Source organism: Drosophila navojoa, chromosome 2 (assembly GCF_054131105.1).
Source record: "Drosophila navojoa isolate 15081-1374.11 chromosome 2, UAZ_NAV_1.0, whole genome shotgun sequence".
NCBI lineage: Eukaryota > Metazoa > Arthropoda > Insecta > Diptera > Drosophilidae > Drosophila > Drosophila navojoa.
In genome coordinates this window covers 1,297,012-1,318,901 of record NC_142890.1, presented here as the reverse complement: position 1 = coordinate 1,318,901, position 21,890 = coordinate 1,297,012, and the positions used below count along the sequence as shown (strand labels likewise).

Below are 21,890 nucleotides of genomic sequence, written 5' to 3'. Positions count from 1 at the left end.
ACGTAGAGTCTATCAAAGCTTAACTAAGAGCTCGAACAAGCGTTTAATATGAATTTAATTTTATTTTCTTAAATGAAATAGGGAATTAAATTGTAGCTTTAATGGATATTGCTTTGCAGTTGAAATTGGAGATGACGACGGAAGCTGCTTACCAGATATACATATGTATATACATTATATATATTTGTATATATCACATAAGCATCTATCATTGTCACTGTCAAAGGCAACAGCTACCGCAGCGTTGAGCATAAAATTTCACGTCTTCAATTGGCTCGTTTCGAACAACAATTAGTTTTTATTAATCCGAAGGCGAACCACTTATTGGCAAAGTTCAGTAAACTGCCAGAAATATTTATTGCATTAAATAGGAATTTTCAATTCGTTGAGCAAGTTAATTGGAAAACACAAATGAAACGATTTAATTAAAGAATGAAAATATAATACTATTACATGTTTCTAATTTGATTGGGAAGAGGAAGAGTACTCAGAACTAGTACGTGCACGACTGGTAGATACTCTGACCAGAGTAAAAAGCAGATTTCTCATGGAATGTGCGCAGCACACATACACAAGCAAGGCCTACTAGGAATAGAGGATGCTCTTCTTCTCCGTAGAGCTATCCTTAATGACAAGTGGTTTCATTGAACTCTGTTTCTAATCGTACGATATAGATACAAGTTGCAAGATATGATCAGAGTAGTCAAAGGTGCATGCACCCTAATTTTCAATTTAAATTTATAGTAGAAGTAAATTATTATCTGAAAAGAAGTTTGCTCACTAGCTGTGTATTTATTAGAAAGCTCCAAATACCAAGTTTGACATCTCCAGCTTTAATGGTCTTTGAGTTATGCCTAAAAAACCAAGCTGATACATCTATTTTTATTGATACCTAAAACTGAGTGGATGTGTAAATGGAATGTTGGAAAGAAATAAAGAAAGAGTATTTGGTGCGATATTCAAGAACACAGATTTCAAGTTGCTAGTGCCTAGCTCCTGTAGTTCTCGAGATAATCGCTTTTTAATAGGCGAATAGCCAGATAGACCTACAGACTCTACAGCTATAGATCCTGTTCAATCATGCCAAACTCCTAGAATAGAATTTGCAAAATCTCAATATACCCAGCTTACGCGCACTATTTAACGGCGCCCAGGGTATCGAAAGCTTTCTGCAGATGGCGCTTTTAAGCTAAGGTCAGCTGAGCCGAGCCGAGCTGAGCTTGGCGACTGCGACGGCGACTTTTGTGCGGCGTTGCGAAGTCGCAGTTCGCTTTTAGCTCTTTGAGTTTGCGCAGGTGACGCTGAACGCGAAGTGGAAGTGGAATTGTGGTGCCGGCACGAATTTCGCGTGTGCTGCTCACCACTCGATAATAACAATAATAAATTAGTCTTAAACAATTAAGTAAGTTGATAGAAAAGTGGACAATTCCATGGAATCAGCTGTTAAATTGGAGTATCATATTATCATTTATGTGTGTGTGTTTCTCATGTTCTGTGTCTTTTACTGCCGTCTCTTCCTCTTCCTCCTCTTCTGCTTCTTCATTCAGTTCTGCTGTCATTAAACTTTCTTGGCTAATCACAAAGACTTTTGTATTAATGAAGCAAACGACCTTCGCGCTAGTGTCTTAATACGAAATGCTCGGCTGCAATCAGATTACACTGGACAACAAAGACTTTGGTCGCAAGAGTAAAGTGATATGAAGCGGAAAAATATCATTTTGCTTATATAGCTGAGGCATTCATCATATAAGCATTCATTGCGTGATACATCTAAGTGGGTATTATATTTTGGAAGTATTAGCAAGCATAATAGACTGTTATACGAAGCAGTAGAGACTGTGTAAATATGTGAAAAAGTGTATTTTTGGATACATAAAAGAGTGGACTACACATTTATAACAGATCTATGTCACTTTATGATCTAGATCTATAAATCAAAGTTGACAAACTGTTATACAAATGCATTTGCTTAAAAATTTTGTTTTTATATATATGTTTAATACACTAAGTCATTTTTTTATTGTCGTATTAGCCAACAAAGTTTCATAATTCCTTAGCTCAGTATATACCAGTTTTAATATATGCAAACTAAGACTGTTATATACATATGTAAATAATATTTGTCCATACTGAAATTGTTATAAATTTATGTATACATATGTATGTATGTACAACGAAGTTCAAGTGAAATTAAAGTATTTTTTTTAAGGCAACAGAGATTTATTCTAATATTTTGTTTATGGTAAACTGTTATATGTACGTATAACATACCCCAATAAAATATTTTAGGGCTTTAATTTTACAAGTAAACTGCTACTACATACATACATACATACATATGTAAATCTATTGTATAGAGATTTACAGACACAAAAATAATGTTAAATAATAGCTTCCACTAGTTCAATTTTGTTAAAGAGTGTTTGTCATTTTAATAATTTATATTTATTTTTCGCCAGCTTCCAAATTGTTTAGGAACAGGAAACATTTTTACGCAAATCAATGCAAACAATTTGTTGCTTTTGTTAACAGAAATTTGTGTAAATAACAATTATTATGAATATTTTTGTAAATGAACACACACACGCACTCACACTTATATACATACATACATACATACATATGTATTGCTGTCCAAGTAGGCTGCGATTGCGCTGCTCGCATGCGCGCAGCGAATTTTTTACTGTTTGAGGTTTTTGGGTCTCTGTCGAGCGTTTCGCTGTATTTTGTTTTTGTTTTGGGTTTTTTTTCGCGTCTTGTTGTTGTTGCTGTTGCTGCATTTGTGTAACGGTGACGCAATGCTCGCGTGCTGTTGCTGTTGTTGTTGTTGCTGCTGTTGTTTTGTTTTGTCTCGCCTTGTTGGTCATTGGCTGAAAACGAAAGCGGCGAAAAAAACAAAAATCACTGTTAATTTTACGCGCGCACACACACACACACACACAGGCACACAGAGAGTATGCACGCATGTGCACGCATGTGCGCGTGTGTTTGTATATCTTTTGCTTGCACTCATTTGCTCGCATGTATATTTGCCGTTATGTAGGTATGTATGTTTGTGTATTTTTCATTTCGCTTGCACGCATGTGCTCGCGCTTATGTGTGTATGTATGTATGTATGTATGGGGTTATTTATGTTTGCCTGTTTGCATATCTTTCGCTTGCATGTGCTCGCATGTATGTATGTATGTTTGTGTGTTTGTATGTGTACTTTGTTGTTATTTTGTTTTTTTGCTTGCATTACATTGCAACAGCTGTTTATTTTTGTTGCTGTCAGCTGTTGGGCTAACAATTCCGTTGCTTTAGTTATATTACGCGCGCGTCACTGTTTAGTTCATTTAGAAGCTCTTGCTTCCGAACTAAAAATCACATCAAATCGCTATTGAAACCAAAATCATTACGTATAACGGTAAATGTTGCACTTTGTATATAAAAAGTTGAATTGGAAATTATTGGAGCGCATCACGAGGCGATTTATTACGGCTAATTAGTGCTTCACTTAAGACATTCCCATGTGCAACTGGGACGGGTATATTGGTTTTTGTGTAATACTTTCGGTTTTGCTGTGTGCGGAATGTGGAAACCTGATTTGGCGTGTGATTAGACGGGTGTGACCTCGTCTAATATACCCAGTGGGGGCGTGCAAAAATGTGAATTGCGTTATATGTGCTTTATATATTACTTTCGAAATGTTATATACTTATATATTATATTGTAGCCCGATTAAAATCTTCACTAGTTATAACTAGACCTCAGTCTGTATATTCCAATAGATCTTGAGTTCCATGAGAGCTAGAGAAGTGAAATTTGGAATACGAGTTTAGGTAGACCATTCTTACTTAACAATATTATGTAATTAGTAAACGGGCGTCGCCAACTCGAAACATAGTGGCTTCAAGACCATAGGAATGAGATTTATCCCATATCTTTCACAGTGTTAGAGTGAGTATTACGTATGTAGTCTTGTCGTTGGCCTACTTCACAATGAGAGCTACATATGTACTACAGGGGCTTTACAGCATAGATGTTACAACAAATCTAGCACTGATCGAGCTTTACTTAGTCAGTTAAGGCCTGATCATTTTTCTTCTTTTTTATCTTGTTTACTTTTATTTATCTAATCTTCACATTCGCAATACTATATACCCAAATTACCATTTAATATATACTAACTTTATTCATTTGGAAATTTAAATATATATGCAAATTAAGTAAACAATTTCGCTTTACAGCCTGCGTAACTGTTTGGGCAATGTCTTTGCTCAAGTTTCATTCGTTTTAATTATGACATTCGCTTTGCCTTTCCATTGCGAGCGCGTTAACGCGTTTGACGTCACAGAGATTTCATGGCCAATGCCAACAAGAAGTGAAGTGGAAGCGCGTTTAGCTCCAAAGCAAGTTTACTGCGTATATATGAAGGCATGTGTATGTGTCTGTGTGTGTGTGTGTGTGTGTTTATTATTGAATGCTGCTCACTATGGAATCTTTGATTCCTCTAAATGGGTTGCTTGCCAAATCTAGAAGTAATAAATAGTTTATAATTATGAAATAATATTAATGGAAGTCTGTACAGCATAGCTAAGTGTGTTCTAGTCGGGCATACTCGACGACTGCCGAAAGACTGAGTGATAGCACTGCTTATTACAATTTTATAGCTAGAGAAACCATCTAGTTTACTGTTATGTACAATTTTACAGCGCATAATTATATTCAACATTGAAGTATTTTTCAAGCATTTCCCGAAATAGGCCACTCCCATGCTTATCTCTTTAACAAAACTAAAAATATTTACTTATAAATAAATTTGTTTACTTATATGACTCAGTTATTTAGAATTTTATACACTTTAGTAGACTTTTATTAGTTACAGGGTATAACAAGAGTCTTTACAACATTTAATTTAGGTTGTTTTTAAACATTGCGGAATAGACTCCGTCAAATAGTATATTTTTCTAAGTTTGACAAGTTTTCAAATATCTTACAGGGTATACAATTAGTCGTGCATCGTGTTACTTTTAATAAAAGAAAACAGTTTTATTGCATAGGCATTTATATGCATTTCTAATATGCATTTGTATATATATTCAGCTTTAATAGATTGGGTACAGGGTATTTGTGAGTCGCGTTTGCTGTCTCAGCATTCAGCTGCTCTTGCGGATGCTGTTCGAGCGCGGCCTCTACTGCGTATACTTGATGTACTTGAACTTGCGTTGCCCGCCGCGACTCATTCATACAAATTACAGCAACTCTCGATGCTCAGTTCCGGCTGTGATGTATGTAAGAGTATGTATGTATGTATGTATGTGTGTATGTATGCCTATACCTGGTGATCTTAATTGATTTAATTCGTTATGCGTTCCTTTTTTTCTGATTTTTTTCTGTTTTTTTTGGTATTTGTTTCAGTGATTGCAATGCCAAAGTTTTGCCACCACTTTTGATTTATGTGCGCAATTTGACGCTATTTTGGCCGCCAGTTGCGGCAACTGCGGCTAATGCGGCGTATGCTTAATTTCGAGCAGTAGGCAAAGTTCTTTCGTGCCAACTTTCAACAGCCGGCTAATTAATTGTGCTTGGGCAAGGTGCAAACATTATAAGCAGCGCGCCCTCTCGAACCGAAAATGAAATAGAAAACGCCGCTGATTGAGGTACGCAAGCGTTTGCTACGTGCGCTGCATGCCAAAGCGAACCTTGAAACGGCTCTCAAACTAAAACTACGGCTTTTCATTCATTTTGCTCTATATGCATATACCCTGTAGCAATGGGAAATGCCTAAGCAGGTCGCGTTGCTGTTGTGAGAGGCAGCAGTGCGCGATGAGTTGCTTTGTCTGCTATCTTTTCTGGTTTGCCTCACTGAACTCGAGAACTATTAGAGCTAGAGACTTGAAAATTGGACTTTGTATTCATATGTAACGCTCGCATTGAAATATTATTAGTTTTAACCAATATCTCTTGCCATTTCTATTATATTGATAAATATAGACATTTTCATTATTGGTTTTTGTGGTACTAGCTCGAGAACTATCAGAGCCGGGGACTGGAAGTTTGAAATATATACTCATATATGAAATATACAGTATAATATTATTAGTTTTAGTCTATTATATCTATAATTACTGATATTTTTAGTTTTTCTTGCATATCTTTTGGATTATTAGAGCTACAGTCCTGAAATTTATAGTATATTTGTATATATATAACATAAGTAGTATAATATTATATTATTCATATTCAAAATCGCATTTTACGTTCAGCTGTATTCATATAATTCTCCTATCAGGTTTACTCAATAGTTTATAGTATTCCCATTTATATCACTTTCATATGTGTATCTATATTCTTATTATTTTATCTATATAATTTGTAAATTGCATATTGAGATTATAGGTAGATTATTAACTATTGAAGATACATACTACAAAACTCTTGAGAAACTGTTAAAGTTGCCTTCCTTTATATTAGAATAACCGAATTAGGTTACATACCATATATACCTAAAGTCTCTTGTGTGCTAATATTCCACTTTAGAAAACTTAAAGCATTTCGGTAGCTGTCTGAGGCACTCTCTCACTTGTTTTCCAATACTCTATATGGATGTGTTTTGATATTACATGTGACTGTCTGTGTGTGCGTGTGTGTGTGTGTGTGTGTGTGTGTGTGTCGGCACGTCTGGCACACATTTGAGGTGTTGAAAATGAGCCAAAATTTATGTCAGCCAGCCGGGCCCCCACAGCAGAGGCAGCCCTGGCTGTGGTAAGCCCACTCGCTGCGCTGTGCATGCGTAAGCTAATATATAAATTACTTCAAATGTCTTGAACGTGCGCCCTTGAAGGTGTCAACAGCGAGCGCAGTTACACATAGCATATACATACATATATCTATATACATATAGACTTGTATATAAAGTCAATCTCTCTTTCTCACTCTGTTTTATAGCTCGGTGACTATGCTGCAGCAATGCATTGTCAAGGCACCGAACGGTGCTCTGGGCCTGAACTTGAGTCGTGCTCCCTGGGATCCGTATCCGTGGGTCAGCGGTGTGCAGAGCGACTCGAATGCCCAATTGGGCGGCATTTGCATTGGAGACACCCTGTTGCAGCTGAACGGCCGAGACGTCCTGGGCCTGCGGATCAGCGAGCTGGCCAAGCGACTGCGCGAGCATTGGCTGACAGGCGCTGATCATGTGGTCATGCTGATGTGGCGACAGCAGCCGACGACAAGTGATCCACAGGAGGCGGCACATGTTGAGGTAAGTTTAAGCCATTGAGGGATCTAGAAATGCAAGAATTGGTAGGGGAACGATAAATACATAGAGTGTGTATGAGCACATGGAAGTCATTCTTCCAATCCTTCTCTTAATAGAGTTTTGCTCTTGCTGAAGCATTCCTATTTACTTATTAAAGTCCATTAATGTAGATTTCACTGTAGTCATGTCAAGCAAATGACATATTTTACTCATTTGTAGCTGCCTCATTTTAGATTTAGATCAAATATTTATATGCTCTCTTATGCTCAAGTCTTGTCCAGCCAGCAATTATAATTTACAGCATATACCCTTGGCATAAAGCTAGACAGGGTATAAGAGACAGGCAACAACACTAAAAAGATGAGATTGATACTAGAAAGTAAATATACTTTTGATCGCCTGTCCTTTGATTCGCTTCCATAAATCTCGAGAACTATAAGAGCTAGTGAAATGAAATTTTATATATAGATTCCTCTATGCTATACGCAGGATTAGTTAAAAGTTGTTCTTTGATTGCTGCTTTCATTTCCATTAAATGGGTAAATATTGACATTATTTCTTACTTTTCCAAAGGCAGTTTCGCCTGAAGTTTTCATAGCTAATTTTTGTGTATATATGTATAAATGCTAGGGGATATCTTTTATTTATGTGATAAGATTAGAATGAAATGCCCTGACCAGCTGGGTATTTTCCAGTCAAGCACGCGGCACTCAAAGCTCATTTTCGAGTATATATAAGAGAGTAGAAGAGGAAGCAGCAGCAGGTATCTCTTTGTCAAACACGCCCAACTAGAGCACACTTCACGCCAGAAGCAATTAATAAATCTGTCTTGAATGTTTCACAGTCTGGCTAGAGCGTCCATCCATCTAATGGCGCTGCATCTTTTACTACATCGGCGTCATTTGTATTCACACGGCCCTCGACTGCCCCAGGTGTTTATCTGTCTGGCTAACAACATTTCTAAATAGATGTTTTATTAAATTTCACAATTTATATGCAGTGCATCATTACGAATTTAATTGACCCAAATTTGACAGGCACTCGAACGACCTATTATAGATGACAGTCAGGCATGGGGACAAACCCACCGTCCACAGTCCAAAGCCCAATCACCCACTTTTTGGGCAGCTCGCACCACAAACCCATAGAAATTGCAGTCGCATTCGGGTGAAGGTTAGCTCGGGCGCTACTTAATGTGTAATCGAAATCATTTGCTGAATCAATTGGCATGGGCTCAAGCACTTCAGCACGTCTATGCGGTGCTCATGCTATGCAGTAATCAATGCGTTTCACGGCAATCGACACACATTTGGATATTGGTTCATGGGAGCGTATAGAACTAGAGAGGTTCTGTGCAGACTAGAGAGTGTTTAGATTAAATGCATCGATTAGATTAAATTTTACTCAGTTGGCAAGTTAAAATGAGTAACTAATGGACTACCATTGTTGACTTCCATTGTAGATTTATCAGGTATAGCTTATATATATTATAGATCAAGGCTGAGTCTGTGTGGTCGTTGATGAAAGGGATGCCTTTATCTAAACATTCATTTAATCTTTGTATAATCTGCAAATACATCTACCTATCTAGTCTATTTATCCGTTAGTTCATTTGTCCTTCCGTTTGTCTACCTGTTTATCCGTCTATGTATTTATCCGTACATTGGTCTGTACACCCATTCATCTATCCGTGTATCCATATATAGATATCTGTACATCCATTTACTCTTTAGTCTATATAGCATATATATATATCTGTCCATCCATTCACTCTTTAGTCTAATCATCATCTGGTCTATATATCCTTTCTTAAATCAGTCAGTTCATCTATTCCGGTATCTATGCATTTATTCGCCTGCTTGGAAGTCTATCCGCTTATGCATTTAGCCGCAAAGATGAATAGACTTCGTCTGACCGTTCTTCTATCCGGTTATCCGTTTATCCGCCTGTCCATTCATCCATTCATCGATTGTGCATTCATCCGTACATTGTTCTACACACCCATTGATCTATCTTTATATCTATATCTATCTATCCATATCCATATATAGATATCTGTCCATCCATACCTTCTTTAGTCTATTCATCTCTTTATCATCTCGTCTATATATCCTTTCTTAAATCAGTCCATTCATCTTTTCCGTTATGTATGCGTTTATCCGTCTCTTCAGAAGTTTATCCGCTTGTCTTTCCATCTATCCTTTTCGTCCAACCGTTTATTCATCTTATCTTTAAACTGATTATCCGCTTATCCGCTTGTTCATTTGTTTATCCGCCTGTCATCCATCCATCCATCCATTCTTCGATCCATTCTCGAAACTTTTCTTTCCAAATCTTTGCCTTTGCATTATTACACACAAACTTTGCGTACTTTCAAGGCTTAACACTGGTATTTAAAATATACTAAATACTAAATTGATTAACCTCAGATACACTTGAATGTTTCTCCATTGCAGCAGCACGGCATCAATCAACAATCGCTGCAAAAGTTTGCCACATGCCTGCAACATATTGCTCAACTGCTGGAATGTCCCGTCTGCTGTGATGTAAGTATGATGTACATGGTGTGTGTGTATATATGTATGTATGTGTGACTGCTCCTCTGCTCTCTCGCATGTGTGTTGCATATCGATGAGGCTGCGCATTGCCCGTTGCCCGTTGGCAGTTGTTGGTTTTTAGTTCTAGTTTTAGTTTGTCATTATACAACTTAGCCAAAGTGAACTCGGCTCGCCGAGAACTTGGCTGGGCGGGCGGCTCTTGTGGGCGTTCGCTGGGCGCTTGTTTGCCTTTTGTTGTCCTCGTTCCGGCTGCTGCTGCTGCTGCTGCTGCTGTGCGTTGATTGTGCCCGGCGCAACTTTCGTTGCTAATCACTTGACCGTGCATAAAGTTGAAACGTCAAGCTGCATCCACTGATTGCATCGCCCGATGCTCAGGTACATACATACATATACCCCCCCTTACCCCTCGCCGAACTTGTTTACACAATTACTCACAGCCTGTCGCCGCCGTCATGACTACAAATAACTGTTGCCGCTGTTGTTAGTTAATGCCCGCTCACCCGCTCACCTCTCTTTGACGTCAGTCACAAACTATGTCATAACATATGCCTGCTCAACTATATATACCTCTGTATATACGTATACGTAAGCCTTCTGAATCCGCCATTAAGCAGGGTATAAAGCCTTTGTTCAGTACCGCCCGGGGTGGGCGTGGTGAGCTGGGGCGATCTTTGGCTGTTGGTGAATCTGTTTGTCAAACCAGGAGTATCTATTGAATACCCTGTAATCCTTTGTTGACGGGTATATGGGCTTTGTGCACATGTGTATAGCACTCTAAGCGAGTTCTGGATCTCTATATATGTATATGTATATGTTCTTTTAAATATAATATTATAGGTTATACCCTGTAATCTTTTTATAGTGGGTATATTGGTTTATATATAACATGTAAATTAGTAAAATACTTGTGTATAACCTAAAGAATTACATGTCTACCCATTTGTTCTATATATACATAAGTCTACATTGTATACTCTGTATTCTTATCATACGGGGTATATTAGTTCATGCATTAGTAAAGAAAGGCTTGTTAAAATAGATTTCTGTCTTTTTGCTCATATATGCATAAGTGTCTATCGTATACCCTGGATTCTATTTTATAATCGATATACAGGATATATTGGTATATCCTCACTGGTAATAAGGGCATATTCGCTCTGTAACAGACCGAAGGAGGCGTAAGTCTACACAAGCTCAGTTAAGTCTGTGCAACTGTGGGTCAGTCAGCATTCCCTTTAGCATTTCGATTGTGTACAAAGACAGTATAATATTACTGAGCGCTTCTATGTAACTGGGAGTAGGGGGCGTGGCAGAAGAGCTTGGTAAATAAAGTATATAATTTATAAAGTAAATATATTTTTCGTGGGGGCAAACAATTGAGTCGATTTAACCACATTCATCCGTTTGCCGAAATGCAAGTCTTTGTTGATACCCTATAATCATAGCGTTTATATAAATAGGGTATAATGTATGTACTGAAATTGATGGGATATGCTGAAGAAATCCAATATGAACTAAAATTCTAGATAGGGAAGTTGATTGAAGTTAGTAGCTCAGACATAGGCATTTTACCTTTCCTAAGGGGATGCAAATTATAATTTATATATAATAATCTCGAGTATTTTAGATCTCTGGAGCTATTAGGTTAAAATTACAAATATATATAGCTGATATTAACCCTAGACAAAAGAATACATAGACAATATTGTATACCTGCTCTCCCTGTACAAGTCTCTATTATCAATTTACTAGATTTTAAGTATTTCAGAATATTTAAAGGTATTTCCGGGTATCTCGTAGTCGCTCACTCCCAACAAATCATGCTCAATAGTTTTTTTTTTACAAAATATTTTATTGAAACCCAATTTAGATATGTATATTAATATCTACAATGTGTGTGTGTGTGTGTGTGGCCATGCATATGTCGAGTTTTCTCTATACACAAATATTTCGTCTGCTTGATAAATGTTTGCCATTGCATGTGATTTGATTAGTTTTGCTCTATTGGCTGGCGGCACTTAGGCGAAATATATGGAGCATGCTGTGCGATGATTGATTACGAAATTTAAAAGTCAAATATTGTCGATTAGGCATGACAGGCAATACAATTCAGTTTGGGGTCAAAGGTCAGCGCCAGCTCCAGCTGCTGCCCCAAATATAATGCCGAATGGAAACCTTTTTACGGCCATTTAAGGTGAAAGTCAGGTGGCAAGCGGATAAGTTTAATTAATTAGATAGCATAAAGCGAAGGTTGGCCCTCGTCTGACGCAGTTTTTTCTCCTTTTTCGGACTGCATTCATATAGTAAAGTTATCTCTTAATGAAATTTATTAAACCTGAAAAAAAGTTTAGCCAGAGTCAAAAATGTCCCCTGGACGGGCGAGGCAAGAGAGGCATGTCCCTACATATATACATATAAAGCGAAGCCCAGGGCATCTACCGCTCACCTGCTTTTGCTGCCAACACTGCATGCATAATTTTGTTTATTAGCCTTAAAATCTGTTTATGCAGAATACCCTTTCAAAAGCGAGAGGAGGCGTCATAGCGCTTAGCATGTTGCGTTACGTATTTAAGCCAGCTTGCGGCGGGCTTTGCTGAACAGAGCTGTCCACATTTGATAGCAATTCATGAGCCAGGAAGTGTGCTCGACTAGAAAAATACCCTATAGTTGAGCTATGAAACTTTCATTCACATATACAAACAGACAAAATTTGTCAAGTTTACTTTACGGAATTTTCTTATCCTGAATAGCTCGAGTTCTATAATGACGATTATATTGAAATTTTAACAGAACCTTTATAATTTCAAAATCTAACTGTACACTAAATAATAAGACTTTTGATTGTATTTTTAAGGATTTTTATTTTGATTTTAAGACCAATTGAGGGAAGCGTTGGAGAAAATACATGTTTATAATATTTGAATTCATACAACGAGATCACATAGTAAATAAAATGTCGCCAGCTTTAATAGACCTCAAGCTTTGACTAAAAATTCTAAATCAAAATATTCATATTTATCAATATTACAAATATGAAATGATATATTGCAAAAAAGAATTAGTCTTATACTACCTACAGTATACAGCTATATATGTATTGAATTCCACGTCTCTTACGTTTGTAGTTCCCGAGATCTGCTGAATTATTCAGCCGAACACCTACTCAACCGGCTATACCAACTCAATACAAAGAATTTTCCCACAACATTCACACTGCCACGCCTCCTCCTGCCTGTCACATACAAATACAGAAGCCAATATACCCGCACAAGTACAGGACATGCATATGCATGTTAATAGGCTGTGCCATTTGCCTATGCAAACAGTCGAATCCATTATGATATTAAGGGATTTGCTGCATTAGATTTTCAATATTTCGACAAGCAAATATTCAGCTCTAAACAACTTAAGCATGTTTCTAGCTCAATGACTTGAGACAGTGAACAAAGTGCTGATTCCTTGTTGACTTTGGATAAAATACAAAATTGAAATTTCGTTTCTATCGAACATGCATAAAATTTACATTCTCATAAGCCCAAGGAATTATTTATGAATAAAAATGAAATGGAAATTAAATCGGCAAATTTGCAAATTTCTATAAAACGTTTGAAGAATTCAACATTTTCAGGTACGAACTCATGTAAATTCTCCATTCCGCTTTGCCCGCCCTTTAATGTAATTTAAAACAGTTGCATTCCATTGTTCTATATAAATAATATTGAGGAGGAATCCCTTAAATTGATTGCAAGCAAATCGCTTTACATTTGTAAAGCTTGAAATTCATATTTCCAAATGATACCAGAAGAAGGCGAACAGCAGAAAAAAAAAAACAGAATAAATAAAAAAAAAAATGAAAAAACATAAACAAAAACAATTGCAAGCAAAATTTGTATCTTTATTGCTGCATATTTGTAGCTGAGATGGAAACACGTACCACTACATATGAATTACATGACTATGTCTGTGAGTGTGTCTGTGTATGTGTGTGTGTGTGTGTGTGTGTAAATACTGACAAAATGCATCAATTGAATTTCTATATCGATATCTGTGCGCGTTCATCAATTGAAACGGGTATATTGGCTTTGTGCAATTAATGTTTTATTGAAGTGGGACTTGAAATTGGGCATAGTCCATAGTCAAGAGGGAGAGAGCGAGGGAGCTAAGGAGAGAAAGAGAGAGATAGACAGACAGAGAGAGAGAGAGAAAGAGAGCGAGAGTTTAATTTGTATATAAGCGAAAGATTTTTAGAGTTTTTTAGAGTTTTCAGGCTAGAACTAATAGGTTTTTCAGAACGCTCAACTATTGAACTATCCTACAAATATGTTAAGCTTATTAATTATAATAGACGTTTAATGTTTTATTGAAGTGGGACTTGAAATTGGGATTAGTCCATGGTCAAGAGGTAGAGAGCGAGGGAGCAAAAGAGAAAAAAAAGAGATATAGATAGATGATAGATAGATAGATAAACAGAGAGAGAGAGAGAGAGAGAGGGACTTGAAATTAGATATTGCCATGGTCAAGAGGGAGAGAGCGAGGGAGCGAAAGAGAGACAGTTAGATAAACAGAGAGAGAGAGAGAGAAAGTTTGATTTGTATATATCAAAATGATTTTTAGAGTTTTCAGGCTAGAACTAGCAGTTCAGCTATTGAACTATCCTCTAAATATGTTAGGCTTATTTATTATAATTGGCTAATACTAATATTATAATCCGCTTGAAAATCACTCAAAAAAAGTCTCAAAGCAAAGAACTCACTGAATGTTCTCCCCATAGCAGCTATAAAGGGTATCAAGAGTATCATGCAGTCAGTAGCACCCGTTTTCAGTTGCTTTGTTTCTACTTTTTTGTGAGCAAATCCCATGTTTCTGTGTGTGCACGTTCTTTTTTTTCATTCTTCATATATATACATATATATGTATATATGTATATATATATATGTAGCTCTATAGCATTTCGTTTGCCGCTTGAACAGCGCAAAACTGTTTTTGTGCACAAAATGGTTAAAAAGCGGGAATTATTTTAAATCCGCTTGTAATATTTTGCCATTTTTTTCTTTTCAAAAAAATAGACTTCATTTCATCCTAAAATTATTGAAATCAATTTTTGCTTTTATTGAGAAATCTCAGACATTTTGTTTGTCAAGCGAATGGAACAAGTTTTGATTGGGTCGTTGTAAAATTTCGCTTTTATTGAATAATTGCATATTTCTTGTTGTTGTCTTCCGCCAATTGCAGGTGATAAAGCCACCTGGCTGGCAGTGCTGCAACGGGCACGTGCTATGCAATAATTGTCGCAATCGCTCCGAAAAATGCCCGGTCTGCCGCGTGCCATTGGGACCCCGCGGACGCTGCCTGCTGTCGGATAAATTATTTACGCTGCTCGCCGAGAATTTCCCCTGTGACGGCGGTAAGTCGATTCTTCTAGCTACCCCTACTTAATGGCCAACAACCTGGCCAAAGTGTGCCAAATGTTGCCCTTACCACACCGTGAACGTGTCGAGAATTCGATGTGTGGGGCTTGGGATAGTCGAGTATGATTCTATATTCTATATTCTATATTCTATATTCGATGATTCCTATATTCTATATTCTATAGCTATATTCTAATTCTATAGAGGCGAGAGGCGAGAGCGAGGAGGCGAGAGGCGATATTCTATATTCTATATTCTATATTCTATATTCTATATTCTATATTCTATATTCTATATTCTATATTCTATATTCTATATTCTATATTCTATATTCTATATTCTATATTCTATATTCTATATTCTATATTCTATATTCTATATTCTATATTCTATATTCTATATTCTATATTCTATATTCTATATTCTATATTCTATATTCTATATTCTATATTCTATATTCTATATTCTATATTCTATATTCTATATTCTATATTCTATATTCTATATTCTATATTCTATATTCTATATTCTATATTCTATATTCTATATTCTATATTCTATATTCTATATTCTATATTCTATATTCTATATTCTATATTCTATATTCTATATTCTATATTCTATATTCTATATTCTATATTCTATATTCTATATTCTATATTCTATATTCTATATATATATATTCTATATTCTATATTCTATATTCTATATTCTATATTCTATATTCTATATTCTATATTCTATATTCTATATTCTATATTCTATATTCTATATTCTATATTCTATATTCTATATTCTATATTCTATATTCTATATTCTATATTCTATATTCTATATTCTATATTCTATATTCTATATTCTATATTCTATATTCTATATTCTATATTCTATATTCTATATTCTATATTCTATATTCTATATTCTATATTCTATATTCTATATTCTATATTTGATTTCAGTTGCTGAGCATCTGTAAGTCGTGCACTCCCTAGTAGTTCTGACCTCTCCTTTGCCAGTTTTTCTTTGTTAGTCTTGGAGTGAATCTATTAATATGTCTTCAGTGCGTCAGTTGTTGCGGCAAAAGTTTTGGGCCAACTTGTCGTAATCTACCTAAAATGGCGCCTAAATTAGCGCTGTCATTAGTATAATGTCTCCTGGCTCTGACCATTATGAGCCTAAGCAGCGGGCTTACCTTGCCTTCAGTGCGAGCTTCGAGTCCCCAACAAGAACAAGAACAAGAGCAACAGCAGATGCCATTAGAAAGGCTCGCTATTTGTCAATTGCTTTGTGCGAAAGTTACGTTCAGTTGTAAAATTAAATGGGTATCAAGCTGTACCTAAATCTGAGAATATGTGGGTAAAGAAAGGTACGACAAAAGAAATAGCCACTAGAAGTTCGCTTTTAAGTGTGAGACATAATCCCAAAGAAATTTGTTTTAGATTTTTATGAATTTTAAATAAACGTAGTCAGGGAATCATTCAAGCAAAACTTTCTGTGCTCTAATATCCTGAAGCCTATAGAAAATGGGTTAAGGAATCACCTTAACGGGGGCCCTAAAGAGGCGTGGCTGTTCAATTTAAAGTATATGTAACCCAGGATAATCCTGCTGCAATGGTTTCGTAATTTTCGTCGTACCATCTGGGCTGTTGTATACCCTGTAAGCTTTTTTTTGAAAGGATATACAGCGTATACCTCACATATATGTATCTATACAAGTTCAAGTCTACATAATATACAAATATTTAGCTTTTAAATCAGATCAGGATGACAGCTGAGTTGTTCGACCTTCCGTTCGTCCATCTCTGCCTCAGTATATCCCTGTGATTGCAACAATCTCTAAACCTATAGAGTAGATCTTCTGCTTTTGTACATATATTTCAAGGATATCCCATAGTTGAGCACTCCCCACTTTTGCCCACTCCAATTAGATTTTTATTTCAGTTGAGACTTGTTGCATAATTATGTTGCATAAATTGCAAAAGTTTTTCACGCTTTCTGCCCTGCCCAACTGTTTCTTATGCTTGACATTGCTTTTCCAATTGCTGTTTGCCTTGTTTTCAGTTGTCCTTAGATGTTTCGCTACAGCGAAATACCCATTAGATAACAATTGTATCGAAAAGTTTTTATGGCTATGCCGTCAGTCAGTCTTTCTTTAACTCTGTTTGTTTGCATCAGTCTCTATTCATCTCTGTCACATACATTCTTTCTCTCTGTCTCTCCCTTTGTAATACATCCATCTTCTTCTCCCTCTTCTCTCTCTTTCTCTCTCTGCATGTACCATTTTCTTTATCCATCTCAGGCTCATTTTTTTTTCTCCCTGGCATAGCCTACTTATTTTCTGACTCTTTCTCCTCTATGTTTACTGTCACTCCCTCTCCATCAATCTCAAAGATCTCTCCGTTTCTGTTCATAGTTCTCCCTCTCTCTTTCTCTATCGCTTCTTCGTCCTTCTTTCCATGTCTTCCTCTATCCCTCACTCTTCCTCTCTCATTCACTATCTTAGTCTTTGTCGAGTTCCTTCTCATGTCGTGTTTCTTCTCTTCTCTCTTTCTCTTTATCTCTCTCTCTCTCTCTCTCGCATCACACCCATTTGACAGAGTATCTACAGAGTCTGGCACTCCCCGGCTGCAACGAAACTTGTTGAGTTCTGCTATCAAAGAAGTTGCTGCCAGATTTCTGCATTTTTCAATTTGTGCATTTCCATAAGGGTCGAGCCACGTTTGCCAACTCGAGTTAATGCTGGAGGTTCGCAGCAACAGCAAACAAAACATTGATGTCTCTAGTCTCTAGTCCCTTGTCTCTGGTCTCTGGTCTCGTATCTCTTATCTCTTGTCGCCTGTCGCTTGTCCGAGTGTCCTCTGTCCTCTGTCCTCTGTCCTCTGGGTGGTGAGAGCAGCTCTCTGCTTACTTGTTGAACTCACTTTGAATCTGGAATTTTGCTTTGATTGCTGCTAAATTAAGTGTGCGAGACTGTTTCTCTGCCTTATAGAGTAGATCGGGTATATGGGTTTTAATGTAAGCTATGTAACAGACTGAAGACGGATGGTGGGAGAGACAGAGAGTGTGAGATTGCATGGGTGTGCGTATAAGTGTGTACATGTATGTGTGTGTGTGGTTTACAGGGTATATGTTAGTCTAATATCATTCTCCTCTACTGATATATAAGACATTTAAGTTTATTATAAATTTATATCAAATCACTTGATATATTTCAATGGAATAATTGCATATATATTTAATAGTTCTGTGACTTTTCATTTGTTGCAGTGAAAGCCGTTAAGAATGATGCGATGGCCAACAGCAAAGGCAACAACAACAACAACAACAGCAGCAAGTGCACAAATGAATATCATAATCAACCAAAAATGGCATTGGCCAAATCGAATGCGAGTAAAAAGTGTAAAAAGGCGGCCAAACAACAGTTGCAGCTGGGCGTGGCCGGGGAGGGCGTGGGAAAGCGGACGACAGTGGATGTGATGGCAATGCCAATGGGAAATGAGGGAAGTACGCCAGTAGAAAATAATGTCAACGTGATAAAAGAGCTGAGGGTGGAAAGTGTCCTGAAGGAGCAGCAACACCAACAACAACAACAGCAACAACAACAACAACAACATCATCTGGAGAATGGCAACAATATGCTCGTTAAACCAAAGTTCAAGTTGAGTAAGAAAAGTTGGCAGATTACAGACGAAGATCAAGACGAATTGCACAGCAATGAAGTTGCAAACATAAATAATGGGCAAGAGCGCGCACTGGAAGTTGGTCCGGATCCGGATCCGAGTCGGGGTGCGGGCCGGTCGTGGGGCGTGGGGCAGGTGTTGGGCACAGAAAAATATCAAAATTATCATTGCCCAACTGGGAAATCATGCAGCAAACAGCTGAAACTTTTGCAGCCAGCGCCGAGCGGCGACAACAAATTGTCAACTGCAGCTGGAGTGCAGCGGGAGCAGCAGGAGCAGCAGGAGCAGCAGGAGCAGCGGCAGCAGCCGGAGGCATTGGCAGCAATGAAACTGCCGTTAGACGCGACAGAGTGTCTGCTGCAGCATCTGCGTGCCGAGCACGGCTTGGGCACGCTCCTCAGCTGGGGCACACTGGGTCAGCGCCTGCATCTGCACGTCCAGCCGGCTGCACAGCTCTGTCTGCGGCTGAGCGAGCGCTCAGCCGGCGCACAGGTGCAGGAGCACACCTTCTTCCTGGCCATGCTGGAGATCAGCCCGAGTCGCTACGCGGTCTTCCTCTGGCATCTCGATGGGCAGCAGCATCAGTTCCACACCAGCATCGAGTCGCCGTGCAAGCAGCTCAAGTGGTTCGGGCCCGCTCAGCCGCTGACGCGCAGCTGGTCAGAGATAAGCGCCACAGGTGAGTATCTCACCTGGCTGGACAGGGGCGAGCACAATTGCCGGGGATTCGATATTATTGTTAAGCGAAAATAGAGCCTAGAGATGGACATATTAATTTTTAATAAAAAACCCATGTGATGAACTGAATTTGTATTAAAAATATATCAAATAAATTGTATAATACTTTTATTTTTATTTTTTGTATGTTTATAAATACTTATTTTTGGCTATTGTCAATTTAAAATAATTAAATAAGCCCTGGGCTTATGGCCGCACATCCTTTTAGCAGCTATAAACTGATTTGTATTTAAGGAAAATATTTTTTTAATAAATTGTGTGCTTTGTAAATTATATTTGCACACACATACAAACATACTCACATGCACACACATTTATTTTGTATTTTTGCGTATTATTTCAAATATGTGAAAACACAATTTTAAATGTGTTAAGTCAGCTGAATTTTTAATTAATAAAAGCATTTAGATACAAGCATACACGCATACACACACACGCACATACACACTTCCACACATAAATGCTTGCCTCTGCTCAGCGAGCAAGCTCCCGTCCTGCACTATGCTTCAGCTCTCTTTTATGCGTGGTGCCGTTATTTTTTACGCTCTTCATTTTTTTCATGCCTTTATATTTGCATAAAAGCAACAACAGCAACAGCTACCGCAACAACAACAGCAACCACACATGTAGACTGCTGCTGCTGCTGCTGCTGCTGCTGATAATTGACTTGCACGCAAATTAATGTTTCTGCTATGCACATACACACACACACACATGCGTGCATATGTATTACAGCTGAATGCATACACATATACTCCATATATATGATGGCAGGAGCATACGTGTGTGTGTGTGTGTGGTATGGCTAGTGCAGTTGCGAAGCGCGCAGCGCAGTTCCATTTGAATAAATTGCTGCCGCTGCTTGACAAAATATTGCGTATACTCAAAGGCCAGCAAAAAATTTCATCAGAAATACATTTCAGTCATATTTTTATATGTTCCAAAATACACACGAAAATTCGAATAAAATAAGAAGCAAAAAACTAAAGTCTATATGCATGCGTGTAAATTAGAATTATTCAAATATTTGTGTTGAGTGGCTGAATAAAATGATGAGAGCTTCTCTTTGATTATTTATGTATGTGTATATGTATGTATATGCATGTACATACATATGTACACTCATATGCAACTACTCTTGCTTTTTACTCTTTCACTCGCATTTAAAACAGCATAACTTTAAGTGGACGCCATGTTTTATTCATGCTCACCAGACACGACTGATCAACAGGACAGACGAGTCCAGACTGATTGCTCTGGCCTTTTCATTACAATAACCACAACAAAGAGCGAGCTACTATTAACACTCTTGCTCTCAATCCACGCTCATTGCACGTTCCTCGGTTAAGCCCAGCTGAATACACAACGGGATCTAAGGCGCGCTCTTCAGTGCAGTTGTACTCATAAATGCTTACTACGTCTTTTGTTATTTGCTGAGGAGTAATGTTATAGGTATGTATGTATGTTCGTCAATTTTACTAAATATTCTATATACTATATTATTTTATTAAATAAGTCTGATTATCGATTAGAATGTCTTGATCGTTTATGGATACGAAGCGACAGCAGCAACAATGTATATGTCAACAGAACAAAAAATGATGCATTACATTCATTTCAACATGTGCATACATATTCATGTGTGTATATGCATACATATGTACATATATGCTCGTGTATGTGTACAAATATAAATGAGCAAACAACCTGTTCAATAACAAATGTTATTTCTCTTATTCTTTTTCTCTCTCTTGTGTTATACCCTTTAATAAGAGTCTATGCGGGGTACACGAGTAATCACCAAAGAAATTTTGCTAATTATGTATGTATATTTACATATATGTATGAATAAAAATATTTATGATATACAATTATTTATTATTGATCATTTCAGTTTCATAAGAATATATATATTTATACATCTACATATATAACCACAATCCAGCATTTGTATAGGGTATTTTAGAGTTCACCATAAGACACTGTTCTTTCGCTTGCTCTACACTTCGATTGTCTTGACCGTGTGCATGCTTGTGTGTACATATGTATGTATTTAGCAAATAGTTTTTTGTCGATAAGCGTTGCCGCCGGGTCGGTTCCGCGTTCCGCGTGTGTATATTCAGTGATATTTGTTTGCATTAACTTTGAAATTTATTTGCGAGCAAACATAAGTGGTTGATGGTGTAATAAAATAATAAAAATCCGTTTTGCCGAAATTAATCGGACATAGCCGACTTTGCGGCCGCCATAGACAGTAAGAATTAAT

General features: G+C 37.3%; 2 protein-coding genes across 5 annotated transcripts in view; both read left to right on the top strand.

Annotated features, from left to right (window-relative positions):
* LOC108651688 (short-chain dehydrogenase/reductase family 16C member 6) overlaps positions 1–21,890 on the top strand; it is a 184,647-nt gene that overhangs the window by 36,159 nt on the left and 126,598 nt on the right. The window lies entirely within an intron of this gene.
* On the top strand, positions 1,266–19,735 carry LOC108649578 (uncharacterized). 3 transcript variants are annotated; one of them, XM_089265738.1, is made up of 5 exons: positions 1,266–1,402; positions 6,931–7,243; positions 9,700–9,786; positions 15,031–15,202; positions 18,474–19,735. In XM_089265738.1, exons 2-5 carry the CDS (start codon positions 6,941–6,943, stop codon positions 19,637–19,639), a joined length of 1,728 nt encoding a protein of 575 aa, XP_089121864.1. In that variant the 5' UTR covers positions 1,266–1,402; positions 6,931–6,940; the 3' UTR covers positions 19,640–19,735. The 3 variants fall into 3 exon arrangements, with proteins under 3 accessions (XP_089121864.1, XP_017954039.1, XP_089121863.1); XM_018098550.3 differs by having other exon boundaries at positions 9,697–9,786; XM_089265737.1 differs by lacking the exon at positions 1,266–1,402 and adding an exon at positions 3,310–3,406 and having other exon boundaries at positions 9,697–9,786.

Excerpts from the sequence above, each read along its gene's own strand:
- LOC108649578 (XM_018098550.3), top strand. The coding sequence starts at position 6,941 with ATGCTGCAGCAATGCATTGTCAAGGCACCGAACGGTGCTCTGGGCCTG. Across the intron at positions 7,244-9,696 it reads AGGAGGCGGCACATGTTGAG|CAGCACGGCATCAATCAACA; the intron begins GTAAGTTTAAGC and ends TCTCCATTGCAG. Across the intron at positions 15,203-18,473 it reads GAATTTCCCCTGTGACGGCG|TGAAAGCCGTTAAGAATGAT; the intron begins GTAAGTCGATTC and ends CATTTGTTGCAG.